This window comes from Acanthisitta chloris, unplaced genomic scaffold (genome assembly GCF_000695815.1).
Source record: "Acanthisitta chloris isolate BGI_N310 unplaced genomic scaffold, ASM69581v1 scaffold1235, whole genome shotgun sequence".
Taxonomy (NCBI): Eukaryota; Metazoa; Chordata; class Aves; order Passeriformes; family Acanthisittidae; genus Acanthisitta; species Acanthisitta chloris.
Window position 1 is genome coordinate 142,435 of NW_008671852.1, and position 15,349 is coordinate 157,783.

General features: G+C 44.2%; 1 protein-coding gene across 1 annotated transcript; it reads right to left on the minus strand.

The window, feature by feature from the left end:
• Positions 1-590: 590 nt before the first annotated feature.
• LOC103801813 (serum paraoxonase/arylesterase 2-like) lies at positions 591-15,170 on the minus strand. The gene is made up of 9 exons (XM_009074243.1): positions 14,993-15,170; positions 11,679-11,846; positions 6,765-6,820; positions 5,729-5,894; positions 4,535-4,661; positions 3,549-3,749; positions 2,815-2,896; positions 2,163-2,291; positions 591-1,269 (listed from the first exon to the last, which is right to left on the minus strand). The coding sequence occupies exons 1-9, from the start codon at positions 15,168-15,170 to the stop codon at positions 1,111-1,113; spliced, it is 1,266 nt and encodes a 421-aa protein (XP_009072491.1). The 3' UTR covers positions 591-1,110.
• Between the last annotated feature and the right edge of the window lie 179 nt (positions 15,171-15,349).

Here is a 15,349-nt window from a genome sequence, read left to right on the forward strand (position 1 = left end):
GCTCACTCCATGAGCAGGAAACCCAGTGGTGGCTCAAACAGGGGCTTCTGCCAGACTGGCGTCTTGCTGTGTGCACTGGAAAGCATAAAACTGATTTCCAGCTTCAAAGGACACTCAGTTCAGTTCACTGGAAGTGACTGCTAGCTAACACCATTCTATAAACACCAGCTGATGGAAAGCTGGGCAGGGCTTTTAGCAGTGCAAGACGTTATCAGCAGCTGATGCTGGATAAATGTGAAGGGGTGCCTGCTGCACAACAGCACAGCAAGAATGGGCTCTGTACCAACTGCAAGTTAAACACAGAACATGCGTGACCAAGGATCCAGGGTAGTCACCAGGGCAAGGGGCCCAGAAATTCTCCCTTTGCTGTGACAGACAACAGTAACTGCTAATGCACATCTCGGAGTGTGCTCAGGAGATGTTTCCCACTCTTTAAGGGGGGGGGGGGGGAGAAAAAACCAGTCTTTGGAAGACTCAGTAGGAAACCACTTCAAAGTGATGCCCTTCTCTTTTCTCAATAGGATTAAGACAAATTCATGAAACTGAAGTAACATTAGGAAATGGCTTGAAGAGGGAACGGGAAATTAATGAGACTGAAATAACATCTGTTCTCCTTTCAGTTATTTTGGAAGCATTAGGGAAAGCCTTCAGGAAGGTTTGGAAGAAGAACCCCTAGCACAGTCCCTGGGAAGGCTCAGGGGTCAGTGACAAGAACACGCACCACACTGGTGGTCAGCAATTCTCATTTACAAAATCAGTTTTCTCATGGGAAAGAAAAACCCAACCAAAACTAAACCAGAAATGCAGCCAGCACAGATAGTTCAGTGTCTGACAGTTTAGTCATCAGCAATCTAAATTTGAACTTCAAGGTTACCCTTTGTCACTGACATGGGGTCCTCCTCATTAAAAAAATAAGCTAATTGCTCACCTTCGTTTCCATTTCCTTTACTATTGCATAGAAGTCTTATTTTGGAGAGGTAGGCTAAAATACATTGCCATTACTGTAGTTAACCTCTATTGGAACAGTCTTGTTAGCAAATCTAACAGAAACTAAGTGAGTTCCCAAGGAATTAAATCCTTTCCACTGCAGCAGATCTTACCCACGACGAGCTATAGCTCACAGTAGAGAGCTCTGTGGAAGACTGTGCCGATGAGCAGTTTTCTCTCGTAGATGGATGCCACTGAGCTCCCCTGCAGCACAGAGCCACTGTCAGCATAGACACGTGTCACCACAGGCTCCTCCGAGAGGATGTTCTGGATGCGCAGGACCTGGAGGAGGAGGATACGCCTACTGAAATGGCTGTAGGTGAAAATGCTCCATGGATGGAGGGAACATCTGCATGTTAACTTAAACAAATTAGTTAGGATGATCAGCTGCTGATAACTGCAGCCAAGTGGTTCCTGCAATGGAGCCTTCAGTGAAGCATGGTCCATGAAGACTCTTTTTTAAGTGGTTGTGTGAAAGCGAATCCACCTTGGCAGGAAGTAAAGCAGTCATCCCTGCCATCAGGAACATGGACATTTTTTCCAGCCTAAGACTTAGTTAATATCTTCTTATTTCCATGCTTTTTCAAGACAGAGTAAACAACTGCCTAGCATCATAAATCTACTGCTACTGAACATGGTAATTTTGAGAAGTGCCTTACAGGGAGCTTCAGAGAAGGCTGAAATCAGACACCAACCAGCCAGCTGCACTCGTGGCTGCTAGCACTCTGATGCCAGTACCTCATTGATTTCAGAAGCAAAGAAGAATTACAGTGTCACCTACTGATGAATCACACTTGCACAGATTAATCATTCCCGTGCAAACATTTCTGGTCACGCTTTGCACTCAGTCAATTATATTTAGTTTGGCAAAGAGGTGCTGGCTCGGTAATTAAAGCAGTTCATCAGAATCAGCTGCACAGAATGCAGCCTGAGGAGTCCAAAGTGACTGAGCTACTGGGTGGAAATTACTCCACTGTCGCCCAAGGATCTGAGTAGATGTTTGTATATGCTGTTCAGGCTTCCACGTGAGAGCAGAAGCCAGCTCGGTCTTTCACAAAGGCTGGCCAAACACTGTATGCAGTGCAGAGTTAAGTTATACCAGGGTGATTTGAACAAAACAACTTTCTGGTATAAACAAAGCCAAGAGACCCAAAAGGCCATCTCCCAAAAGGCACCTCAGAGGCAGGAGGATTTTCAGGATCGTAGTATAACAGCTTCATCCCGTTGGGATGACATCCTGTCCAGATGTCTCCAGTGTGAGGGTCAATAGACAAGTTATCGACCAGAGTGTCCAGCTGCAGTGTCTATTCAACACAGAGGAAAACAAAGAAGTTAAAGCTATCAGAAGTACTGGAAGTAAACTATAATATATAACCAAAAGACTTGTCCAAGACTCTCATCTGACATAAATTGATTTTGCAAAAGAAATATCTTCTCCCCCAGTTCAGTTTTTCTTATCCCCTGATACGCATCATCCCCCACCTCTGTGCTGTGAGAAATCTGCTCGCTGCTCTGAGCTTCCCCATCAGCTCATTCACACCTACATGTCTTTCGACTCCTTCAGTGTTTCATGCTCTGACCTGCACTGACTGAGGCAGATTCCCACTGCAGCTCAACAGCATGCCCAAGGATTCCTCCCTGGCTGCTGGTGGGAGAGTGGAAGACCTGAAGCTCTGTAACAGGGCACACAGCACCTCGGCAAACCCACAGCAGGAGCCACCCAGCCAGAACTTCACACAGGATCATGTTAACAGCTCAAGCATTCATGGGGACTATTCTGTCCAAAATTTACATATACCTCTTTTTTACAGAACAGCAGCATCTTACCTTCACATGAGTTAAATTCCAGTTAGCATGTTTTTCCATAACATGGACACTATGATCGAATATATCTGCAACATAGATGTGCCTTCAAAAGAAAGCAAAACACCTCTCAGCAATGTGTATGAGAGTAAGTAAACACCAAAGCCAGATAGTTCCTTGTGTGCAATCCCAGCTCTTCCCACGAGGAATTCCATCTCACAGTCCTCACACAGCAACAGACACAGCAAGCAGGCCACAGAGCAGCAAACTGAAGCCAACCTGCCGAGACGCCAATGTAGCTTCATACTGTGCCTGTTCTTCCATTGCAACACCAAAACAAGCCTTGGAACTAGAAATCCAGAATTACATCTTTTTTTTTTAAGACCACCTGTACACACCACAGGATTGCTTGATTCAATCACACAGACTTTAGGAATGCAGTGTATTTCCCACTTGCAGAAACCCTCCTACATTAATCCCTGAAAGCAATACGCACAAACTCCTGTATCGGCTAGTTAAAATGCAGCAACCTTTGATCCCATTGCCTATGAACTACCACACAAAGCAGCAAACATTGCTGCTAAACACTGAGACACAACGTCTGTGCTACAAACACTCTGCATCACTTACATTGTACAGGCAGCACCTTGCCTTACATGAACCAGCTTAGACACTTGACCAGAGAGGTACTGTGTGTACAAATTAGGATCTCAGGATTTTCTGTGATCAAACCAAATCTAAGGCAAAGAGAAACTTACTTTTTATTGGGTGAAATGTTAATTCCATTGGCTGAATAAAATCCCGATGCTACTTCTTTTACTTCTTTTGGACTGTAGTAAACAACATTTGACCAAGTTAAACCCAGGAACACCTCAAAGAACATCAAGATGAAGTCGGAGAAGTAGTGGTCATTGGTAGCATAGAAGCTGTCTGGTCCCACGGCTACTATATCATTCACACTAAAAAAAAATAGAAAGAGATGGAGAAAAAAAAGAATGAGATGAGAAGTATGAAGGAGCATTGTAGGACTTCCCAGAATCCATTCAGGACATGGTCATCCCATAGACACAAAGGGGCTGCAATTGCAGATGTTACTTCAGATAGACACTAAGTTATTTAGATCCTTTTTACTTCTATTTTCTTTTACATGAGCCAGGACTGTGCAGTAATGAGACCTGAAGAGTACCATAGGGCATCAGCTGGAGATCTGTCTGCCTGTCCATAAGCCCACGGAAATTATTCTCTCTTTTCATTGCATTCAAATGGAAAACAGGGAACAGGCAGGTGGTGTGACAACTTTATCAGTCCAGCTCTGTTTATCTTACAATCATTTTGCAGTGGACAGACCAAAAAAACCTTCGTATGGGAAAACAAAAAGGAAAAAGAAAAAATAAAAAGCTAAATGTATGTTTATTTTTTACAGTGTAGCAAATTCAGAATAATAAGATATCTGTGGAGAGTGGGTTACGTGAAAGAATGGATGCCAAGCTAATTCACTGGCATCAATCACAGCAGTGCTTTAGACTAATTTAGAGATACAACTGTTAAAAATCCAATTTACAGGAGAAATTGCAGAAACACTGCTTTTGATTACACAGGTAAGAAGTAATCAATAAGAGAAACAGGGATGCTGGTTAAAGAGGAAATATCTGATATTAATAATACCCTAAACCCAAAAATTACCCTACACTGGATTTCACCAAAGCAGGCTGTGCTGAGGAAAGATGGTGCTTGGGTCCAATACCTTGTCAGAAGGTCATGTTGAATGGTTTTCAAGTGTACAAGAGAATTGTCCTCTTCTACAAATTCAAACAATTCTACTGTGCTCTTGTGATGGGGATGGTTCACAACAAAGAGGTACACGGCGCCATCTTAAAAAAGAGAAAAGGAAACAGCTGAACTCCCTTCAACAGTCTGCATGGCTAAGCACCCCCAGTACTGAGGCAGACTCTGGTACAGGGCACGTGTCGAGTTAAGTGCATTCGTCTCACAGCTCTTCAGAGGCAGATGGACAAGTATGCACATACTGCAGGATCCAGATCTCCAGCTACTTCTCCCCCACGCTCGCTCTGTAGGGAACCGCTGTGTAAACTTAATTTTTGCTATTTCTACCAAAGAAGACAGAAATCAGAGCTTCATTCTTGTGCCAAAGCCACCGGGTTTTGCAACCTGTGAAACAGTCCCAGTCAGCTGCAAGGAGGGCCTGTGGCCCAGCCAGTTTGGGCTCTTCAGTTTGTCTCACACATCCCATGAGAAAGCAGAGGGAACATCCTTCTCCTGTGTAAGGCTGCCCAGCACTTCTGCTAAGACCCTTAATTAGCCACCACTAACTTCTCCAACTTTCCCTTAAAGGGTGACTGTATGGGAATGCAAGTCACGCTGCAGCAATGATTCTCTTAATATCTGGAAACTTTTAGCTGCCCTGATAAAACCCACAGTGAAAGGACATGGAAAAAGAGAGGGAGGAGAGCATGAAGCGTATTTTACTGGTAGTCAGAACCTGCTGTAGAAGACCTCTTGAAGAGCAGAACCTGGCTTGGCCACAGAATAACAGAGTTACAGAGATTAGATAATTTACTGTTTAGCCACAAAACCTTCCATTCTGGGCACTACTAGTTGGTGAACAATTTGACCCCTCAAAATACTTGACCCCAGTGTGAGACAGATGGAAACTAGTAAAACAAATATTCTGTGGCTTTCAACTCAAACTCTTCCCATGTTTTCTTTCCTTTTAATATGCGTGACACCCTTCTGTTTCAAGATTATGTGCAAAGGTGTTTCCTTTAGCAGTTGACATTTAGACACAAGCCCAACCTTGACAAACCTCCCCAAAACATTTTTATCTCTGGGAAGCACAAGACTCTAGCAATGCAAGGCTCAAATGGATTTCTGTTTGTGCTCTTTAGGCCAAGATTTGCCATTGCCTCGAGCTCTTTACCTCTGTCTACATAGGTGCTGATTCCATGAGGGTTAAATGATGCCAGATCGAACCCTCGGCTGATTCTCAGTTCCACTGCTCTGGGATTGTCTTCATTCAAATCCATCAAAAATATTTCGCCTGCCTTGTCTGGTGCAAAGCTCTTCATTCCTGGATATTTCAAGCCCTGCAGAATCAAAACATAAGCAAATCGATCTCAAGGCTGAAAATGCAGGAGCCTTGTTGAGGCTTGCAAGCACACAGTAGGAAGCACAACCTTGCAAGCACACATCTGCTTCAGCCTGCTGAGCCACAGTGGAGGTGGAGCATGGGCTTTGCCTCAATTGCAGTGCAGAAGGAGCAAGCTGCATGAAGAGCACAAGGAACCATGCCCAAGGCACCACAGCCCCCCACTGCAGCCACCCCCATATGTCAAACCACTCTGTGAATTGACACGCTGTGAGGACAAACTGGAAGTCTTTCCTCACTAACTGCATCCAACATGGTAAAGCCATGGGGAACAGCAGCAGTGCAACAGCTCATGATTTCTGGCATGAATTTTGCAAGTTTATCATTCCCTGGAGCATACAGATGAAAAGATCAGCTTTTGTTTTAGAAAATAATCACCAGTCATCCTGAATGTAAAGAAAAAGATTGAAAACATATGTCCTAAAGGCTAAAAAAAATACAAGAACAACAAAATCAACACACACAATCTCATTTTTAAAGGTAGGGAATTAACACATCTTCTTAACACGGGAGAGGTTTGACATTTCGACACGTCAATGAAGGAGCATGAAAGAAAGTCGAGGCTACGCGGGCAGATAAGTCAGTGCAATAAGATAGATGTGTCAGAGCCCCACCACCACCACTTGTGTCAAGAAGTGCATTTGCTCAAGCAGAAGGAGACAACAGCTAAGCCGACACAAGCCTGGGCCATTCCTATAGAGCTAGGCAGCCTTGTAGAAAATAAACAGTCCCTCCTGCTATTTTCACCTATGGCTTCAGATAAGGAAGCAGACAAGCCCCAGCACGGGGTGGTGGCACAGGCACTTACGGAGCTGATGAAAGCTAGTCCATTGGGAAGTATGTCGATGTCTTCAGAACCAGTTTCTGCAAGACAGAGATAAACAGGGTTTTTCAGGTGGCATTAAGTATTTCCCATCGAAAAAAACTCCTTTTTAGTTCAATTCTAGCTCTCAGGAAACTGATACAACTGCGCATGTGTTAAGTTGGGTAGAAAAGATCACATTGTATTAGAAGTGGTAGAAGAAGACAATATGTCAGGTTAGGAAACAGTACTGGGGTTCACCTCTTTTTGGGGGGCTTAGGGGCACCCCGCATTGGCCAGGCAGTCTGCTGCTCAATCCTATGTGCCCCCTGAAGGTGAATCTCCTGCTTCTGACAACAGTGTTCTGCAGCAAGCAATTAGTGCGGGTGATGAGATTTCCAGGGCAGGACCATATCCGTGACTCAAGCCTCAGGCTTGCATAAGGCAGCTCTGGGGACTGTGCACACTAATTCTCCTGGTTGAGCTGGGACACTTCATGAAGATGGATTGCCAAATATTTAGTTAAAGCTCTCAAGTGACAGAGAACCTACTACATCTATAACAGCTAAGGGCTTTAATAGTTAGACCACACTTTTAACTGCAGGTAATAATTTCCAATATTGCCAGTTCCTGTATCTCCTGTAATATTTTTCTCTGCTAGGAAAATAAAATAAAATAAAAGCCCTTTAGTAAGAACACTAGAGCAATTCTAGGTTTTGGCCAAGTACTCTCCATAGAGCTTTTAGTCCGATGCTGAAGCCTGCTTGCTGTCCCATGTTTTCACCACTCCCCTCAGAAGCTTCCCCTCTCTTCCAAATCACCAGCACAAACAGCATTCCTCACAAGACACTTTACAGACAATGGTGGAAACTACACAGGAGCATTTGCCCAAAGAAAATTCTTCTACAGATTTTCTTTAACAGAGCCACCACACAAGGCTTTTTCAGCCAGTTTGTCCCAAGTCTCCATACCCACTCCTGCTTGGCCATAGACCACACATGTGAGCCTCTGTGGGCTGCACCATTCCTGGCACCTGAGCACCTCCTCTCAAGGAAGCACCTGCAAATTCGAGCAGAGTTTATTGTTCGCTTTTATCTACCTCCTATTTACTGTGGAACTAATTTCGCTGAGCTGGAATTTATCCTGGGGCCAATGACAGCCTTTGTGGAGCGGAACCAGATCCCCAAATTCACCCTCCCAGGCAAGTCCCAGGCTCAGCCCTGGGGAGATGCAGTGGCATGTCTTCTCACAGAGGGCCAGGGCCTGCTCCTCCATAGCCTCCGCAAGCCCCTGCTCCATTCCATGATACCAACAAGTGGAGCATCCCTGCCTTCTGAAGAGCAAAAAGTCTGAAGATGCAATCTGGGGGAGGCCAGCCTGTTATTTCACCTCCTGGGATTTGGCTCTGAGTTTTGACTGGGCTCAGGCAGGAGGCAGACACTTGCACTGATGTGTCCAGAGACACTCAGAGCTGTGTTTTCCAGTGAAAGTTTTTAATTTGGTTTGGGTTTTTTTCAGCTCAGCTGAAGCTTTGGTTTAAGGAAAAGCTCCTTTTCTTTGCCCCAGTCTCTCCAAGCCTGGGTTCATTTACAAAATGGGGTTAGCAGCGATTCCTCCCTCCCTGGGATTGCTGTGAGGATAATAGCATAAAGAAATGCTGAAAGGCTCAATTGCCATGGTGACATGAACTGGACAGACAGCTTTTACTGGCAGCGCACACTGGTGAGTGAATAAACAGAGATAAAATCATTTATCACTAGCGAATCAGTGAGGCTGCCAAGCAGAAAGATGAGCAGGCTAATTGGGAGCAAATAATTAAAAACTACAAGTTTCCGGTGGAAGGAGCGTACTGAGAGCCCTGCACCCAACTGCTTCCAAAGAAACTGCCCAGCCAAGCACATTTCAGGCACTTCACGGCCCCGTCCCGGTATGTGGAAGCGAGTGAATGCCATCACAAGAGCAGTGAAATGCTGATTCAGCTCAGCCCCGCTGAGCCAGTGCCACCGAGGCAGCGAGGAGCGGATGGAGACACAACAGGCTGCAGGGAATCTCATGGGCCCCGTTTTGAGAGGGCTCTGAGCTGCTGTTGCAGGTGGTGCTATATGGGACAGGAGAGTTAGGAACTGATTTATTAGGTATCAGTTACCTGCTGTGTATTGCTTAGTTGTATCACCGAGCCCAGCTTGTCTGTGAGATTATCTGAAGAAGTGGCATTTTAAAAAAATTTAAAAGATACTGAGAAAAATCACTGTCTACTCTAGAAATGTTGGCTTTTTGTCATTCTTTAGTTTCATAGAATCATAGAATCATTGGTTGGAAGAGACCTTTAAAATCATCGAGTCCAGCTGTTAACCTGCCACTCCACCGTAACCTCTAAACCCTAAACCCTATCTTCCAGCACCAGGTCTAGACACCTCTTAAACACACCCAGGGATGGTGACTCCACCACCTCCGTGGGCAATCTATTCCAATGGCTGACCACCCTAACCGTGAAGAAAAAATTCTGGTATCTACTCTTCACCTTAGTATGATGTATTTCGCAGGTGAATCTAACAAAAAAACCCCATCTGGATTTCATGTCCAAAAGCATGAGACTATTTTGCCTATATCCCACAAATCATTCCAAGATGCAAGTATTTAGCAATGTCTATAGCAGCCTATTGAACTTTAGGAATTAGTCCAGGAGATTAATTATAAACCAGTAACATGATTAGACACCAATAAAACTCAGACGCTACTATTTATTATACAAATATAGCCTTTCCTACATATTTGTGAATAAGGTTTAGGACAAAGTGCAATTTTTCATTGGTTTGTTCCATGTTTGCATTTGTGTTTACGTTACACAATATTTGAAAAGCAGAGTAGATCAAAGTCTTACAAAAAGAGAGATACAGAAAAAACGAAATTGTGCAGAAAGAAAAGGATCCACCAGAGAATTCTTCCATTTACTCTGGGTTTGCTTCGCTTACTATGGATTCATCACTTTTAACATAATTCATAGGCTGTACCAGAGACCTGTTCTACATACAGAATGGATAATTTAAGATTATATTGCTCAGAGCTGGTCCAGCTCTGGGACTTATGCCTCACTTAAGAGTTCAGAAGGACTGTTTTAAACACTAAAATAAAGACAGATTGTTCATTCAACTTTATCATAGCATTTGAAAGGGAAAAGGCCCAGAAGGACAAGATGTCCATGCAGAAAGACACTCTTACATAAAGACATCCACAGGAGCAACCTTACAGCAAAACCCCTGGTCTGAATTGTGCTACCTATGCAGCATCTAGACATTAGGGCGCCTTGGTCTCCCTGTGCAATATAACCACCCCCCAGTCACTGCAAATTAAATTTGGAAGACATTTGAGTTAATATGCCAACTTTTCCGTTTGCATAAACCCTTTGTTATTTCTCTTTCTGCCACACTGGACTCACTGAATTAATTTTTGGAATTTTAATTTTTCCAAAGGGCAGCAAACAACAGAGCAAAGGCAAGGCAAGGTGCAGAGCTCTCTGTGAAGGGACAGTGTTAGAGGACCACAGTGAGAAGCAGAAATGAAGCTCTATAAACTGACCTACTGCTGCCTCTGCTGCAGAGACAGGTTCTCAGAATTCACCTAATCTCCATGTAAATGCCAGGCACCAAAACCAAAATACTGTTTGGAAATGAAACACAACTCTATTTGTCATTTCCAGCTCTCCTTCTTTCCTCAACAGAACAATTATGCTGCAAAAAAGTCTTATAAAGATTCCAATAGTGATATGCTTTAAAGAATTGCTTCAAAATTATTTTATATTAATCACCATTGAACAAGCATTATTCAGAGTCTTATAGAGTAAATCACAGCTCAAGCTAGAAGACTCAGAAATTTTTTCAAATGCAATTTCTTCTGTACATAACCTCAAGCAAAGGAACTCTGCATACACTCACTCATGGCAGTAATTTGACTTTACAAAGATGTTTCAATTTTGACACAAGAAGCAAGATTTATGAAACCAACTCAGTGACTCAGCAAGCCCAAAGGCAAGGCTGTTACAGCTCATCCAATGGCTTTTTACACACACAAAATCCAGGGCCATCTCAACAGAATTTAAGACATTTCTGGAAATACTAAGGAGGGGAAAATCCTCAGCCATTAAGCCTGCATTAAGTTGAGAAACTATTATTTGGAGGAAAGGGCAACACAAAAAAAGCCATCAATTTCAAAGCTATCCATTTTATACACTTGCTAACCTAACTGGAGAGGAAAAACCACGACAGAAACACTGCTGTGTGCTAAACGCATGACCCAAAGTAAACACATCAGCCATTCTGTAAAACTTCTCTGCAAACCAGAGTAGTTAACAAACATGACCCCTTGCTCTTTGAAACCACACAGCTGCATTGTGCAACCACACCAAGTTCCTGCCTGCCATTGGCACCACACGGTCCCAGCCAGCTCCTAAATCTGCACAACACGGGGCACTAAGGCAGGCAACCCCAGCTGGCATTTCACAGCTGCTCCTTCGACGTACCCTGTGGCCTCCTCTGAAAGTTTCCACCCCTGCAGCATGTCCTGTCTTCAAGATGTCACCAGCTGACAGCCACCTGTAGGTACCTGCCTAAATGCCTAAAGAGCCAGAACATCCTCATCTAAAAGCTAAATCCCTTCCTAAGTGGCTTAGCAAAGTGCTTGCAAGGTACTCAATTTCAACAAGAGGAGCAGAAACTTTAAATACTGAAGGCAAAAGGCATTATACCAATATGTTTTTCAGTACAACTTTCTTCCTGCAGTTTCTCCCTACCTCCAAGTCCAAGCAACAAATGAAAGTCAAATTAGCACTTTGTTTTCAGGATCAGGCTTGGAAGCTGGCTCTAAGAAGCCATTACAAAATAAGGCTGGACAAAAGCAATGCACTCAGACATTTTAAGCACATACCGATTCCTTTAATGAGCCTGCAGTTCGGGGGGGTTACTGGGGCTACTTCTCTCGAAGCATTGAGTTTGTTCCTGCAAGAGGAAAGAGCAGGGTTAACAGTACACAGACAGTTTTTAAAACAGGTAACATTCCTAGTTTTTAGTTTTAGTGTCTGCCATATCGCAGCAACTAATCAGACATAGAATAGTGAATAAGCAAACCTCAGAACAGACAACAGCAATTGCTCCAAATCATTGCAATGGTTACAGACATCCAAGGATTAAGTGATTCTCCTACAATGAGGAACTTCAGAAACTTGATTTTGTTCATGAGCTTCAAGAACAAGCTGGATCTCAGACCATAAAATAACATAGCCACACTTTCTCCAGGTTTCAGCCCCCTAAATACAGTGGAACCCTGCAATTAGGAACAGCATTTCACATGAAGAAAGGGTGACCTTCTGCTCCAACCCACTGGCTATTTTTGGTGACCAGGCCACCAGCCACTGTACTCTCTCCATTTCTTAGTCCACATTCAAAGGTAGTGAAATCACTGTTGCAAGGCATGGCTACTCAGATCCTAACAACAAGTAAGACTAGGTAGGACAACTTTCAGCCATTACCCTGTACCTTCCTCTTCCTCTTCAGCACTGCTTATTTCATTCCTGAATGCCCACAAAATTTGATCTTTGGCTCATGATTCACTGGACAAGCAGATACTGACAGGTACGTACACATGAATTACTACTTCTCCACCTCCTCCATTCCAAGTTGTCTGCACATCTGTATGAAAGACACCTCACTACCAGGACTGCTGTGTTTGACCATGCTGGTCCATATGTTGTGTTTCTACATTAAAATGTCAAGCTAGCATACTAGAATATTTCTTCCTGCTTTTTTCCCCCACAGAAGAAAGCACTTAACCTAATCCTTTGCTAACTCCTAAGCTAACTCCTTTGCATGCCTATCATACAAACATGTTGAGGCTATTGCTCCAACCACAGGAAACGCTGAATGCAAAGATCCCAGAGCAAAACCTAACCATGTTTATGTTATAGTTTTAGGCATAAACATAAGACAAACAGCAGTATCAGTCAGTGATATGAAAAATATGTGATACAGCTAAGCACTGCATGGAATGCCAGTCCTGCATTTTTCAATCACTTAATTATGAATTGTAAATTCCTTCAGCGCTGTACCATTGACATAGGTTGTTAATATAAGGCCAAAAGAAAAGAAGAAAAAAAGTAAAAAATGCAGAAGACAGCAAGAGAAAGGAGCCAAGTTAAATGCTCCCAAGCCCTCTCTCCCAGCACAGGAGTACTGTCAAAGAATTATGCTGGCTCCCAGTCCACAAACAGCACAGGAGGAATATCAGCTCCTCCCTTGCCCATTGGCATCCTGGCACAGCCAACCCACCAAGCACCTGAGGGTGGCTCAGGGTGATCCAGCCTGAAGTTTGCACTGCTGCCTGCTTGGGGCTTTTCCATTCTCTACTTTCATCAGCTTTTCCCAGGCAGGCTGCAAACCACCCTGTGCCAAAAGCACAGCAGGAACTCAGCCAGCAGCCAGCAAGGGATGATGATATCCCGACAGCATTCCCAGGGAAACACTTCATGGGCTGGAATGAGAGTAATTCAAAAGGACACTAGTCACAAGCCTGCAGCATATATAGAGGCTTTTCCAAAATGTGACAGTTTATCTAGCCCAAAGAGCCTCAGCCACTCAGCCAGATGGCCTAGATAACTAACTGGCCGTACTAAGAACACAGCAGAGCTGCAGTATGTGGGGGATGCAACTTCAAAAACAGCAGGAACTTTGCTACTTGGTGCAACCCCAGTGCACAGCACCTCGTTCCACAGTTTCTCTTTCCAGTTTCAGTCCTTCACTTCATAGAACACAGACCACAGGCATTCCCATTCCTTCAGAAGGAATCTGTGGCATATTCAAATTTCTCTTTCAGTTTTCCTCCCCTCTAGACTAACCAATCCTGGATCGTTGGCATTTGGTATCGGGCTCTTCTTTGGACAGGACTGAAAATCACCTCTTATTTCTGTGTTTGCTCTCAATTTTTCTAAAACTGTCACCATCTTTCTGGAAGCATGCTGCTGTTTTGAGCATAGTATGCAAGCTGAGTGCCCTATCAGTAGAATAACATGATAATATTGTGTGTGTATGTATAAACATATATGAACACATATGCATACAGTAACAAAATACAATTCACATTCACATTTTACAGACTAGCTCAGTGCTTTCTTCAGAGAAGAATTAGCAGTTTAAATATCAAAAGGGTAATCAGTGTCTTTTCAGTTGGTAACATATGAGAACTTCACCTGTTTTCTGCTGTACATGCCACAAAATACCAAACTCAGAAGCAACTACAAGGAGTCTTTGCTGGATTCCTGCCTTTTGGGTGGGGGATGGATAACAGAGACGCCTGGCAAGAGCTAACACTACCCACAGTTTCTCCTCGCAAGACTGTGTTAAATGTTTCTTAGAGTACTTTGTGATGCTAAGTTGTGTGTTTCCAAACTCGACATGTGCCCTAAGACCCCTGCTATGCTGCAGTTTGCTGAAAAGACAGCACACAGGAAACACCCACATAGAGCTACAGAGACAGGCAGAGGGTGGGTCCTGTTTCTACCAGGGGATTCTCCTTTACCAGATTCCCAGTATTGCATTTGTTCATTTGATTTGGTGATCTAGGGTCCTCTGCTCTTCACAGCACTTTGAAATGGCTCACCCCACTAAAGCCTGGGAATGCTTTCCAGCTCTGCCATCCCAGCTTGTGCAACTCCAGGGCAGGAGGGTCTTGTTACCACTGTGGTTATCACTAACACTTGTGGTGGATTTAGTGTAGAATGCAAATGAATCTATGCCAGGTACCTGGGCCCAGGCAGTACAGCCTTCTCTTGTAATTAGCTACACTTACTATCTACCCAAAGTTCAATTAGCTGGATGTCAATGCTTTGAAATCAGGCATTTGGAGTCCTTGTGGATGTGAGCAAAATTATAATGACGCAGTCGCCCTCCAACACAGTAATTCACCATCACTTTTCTGACCTGAAATGACCAGTTATGTGCTTGGTAGCTTTCAGGACAGAAGCTGCTCTAACACTGGTGTTCCCATTCACACCTCATGGCATGAAGTGTATGCTATGGAGCATGACATAGGTTGGATATCTCAGCTCACAGCAGGTGAGATAGCAACTTAGGATCACCAAAGTCTGTGCTCTGCCACAGGAAACCTCATGTACACGGGGGCTATGGTTATCCAGAGGTCATCTGTGGTAGAAAATAAAGCAAGTTCCTGACAAACTGATTTCCACTTACTGTTTGGCTGATCGGCGGGTAAATTCGCAGACACTGTTTTTGGCACAACCCTGTTCACTGCAGCCTCTGTGAGAACAGAGGTACCATCTCCCTGCCCCAGGGCACCCTCTCCCTTTGGCCTCCTTGTGCCCAGCATCGTCCTGGGGTGCACTTCACATCCCCTCGCTGCAAAGGGCATTCCCGCTGCACTAACGCTCACAAAGTTAGTTTACGCCGAAGGAGGCTGAAAACGGCATCGCAGTGCCAAGTTTTTCGCTGGGGATAAACGCTTCCCTTGCTAACGATGATGACAGCGATGCAGGTGATGGCGAAGAACCCTTCCCCTCTGGCTGCGCTTGTGCCCGGGCAGGCGCCGCC

Coding starts and splice junctions, on each gene's coding strand:
- LOC103801813 (XM_009074243.1), bottom strand. CDS start 15,170: ATGCCCTTTGCAGCGAGGGGATGTGAAGTGCACCCCAGGACGATGCTG. Junction 4,662..5,728: donor CAGCACCTATGTAGACAGAG/GTAAAGAGCTCG, acceptor CTCTTTTTTAAG/ATGGCGCCGTGTACCTCTTT. Junction 2,897..3,548: donor AACATTTCACCCAATAAAAA/GTAAGTTTCTCT, acceptor TTTCTTTTGAAG/GCACATCTATGTTGCAGATA.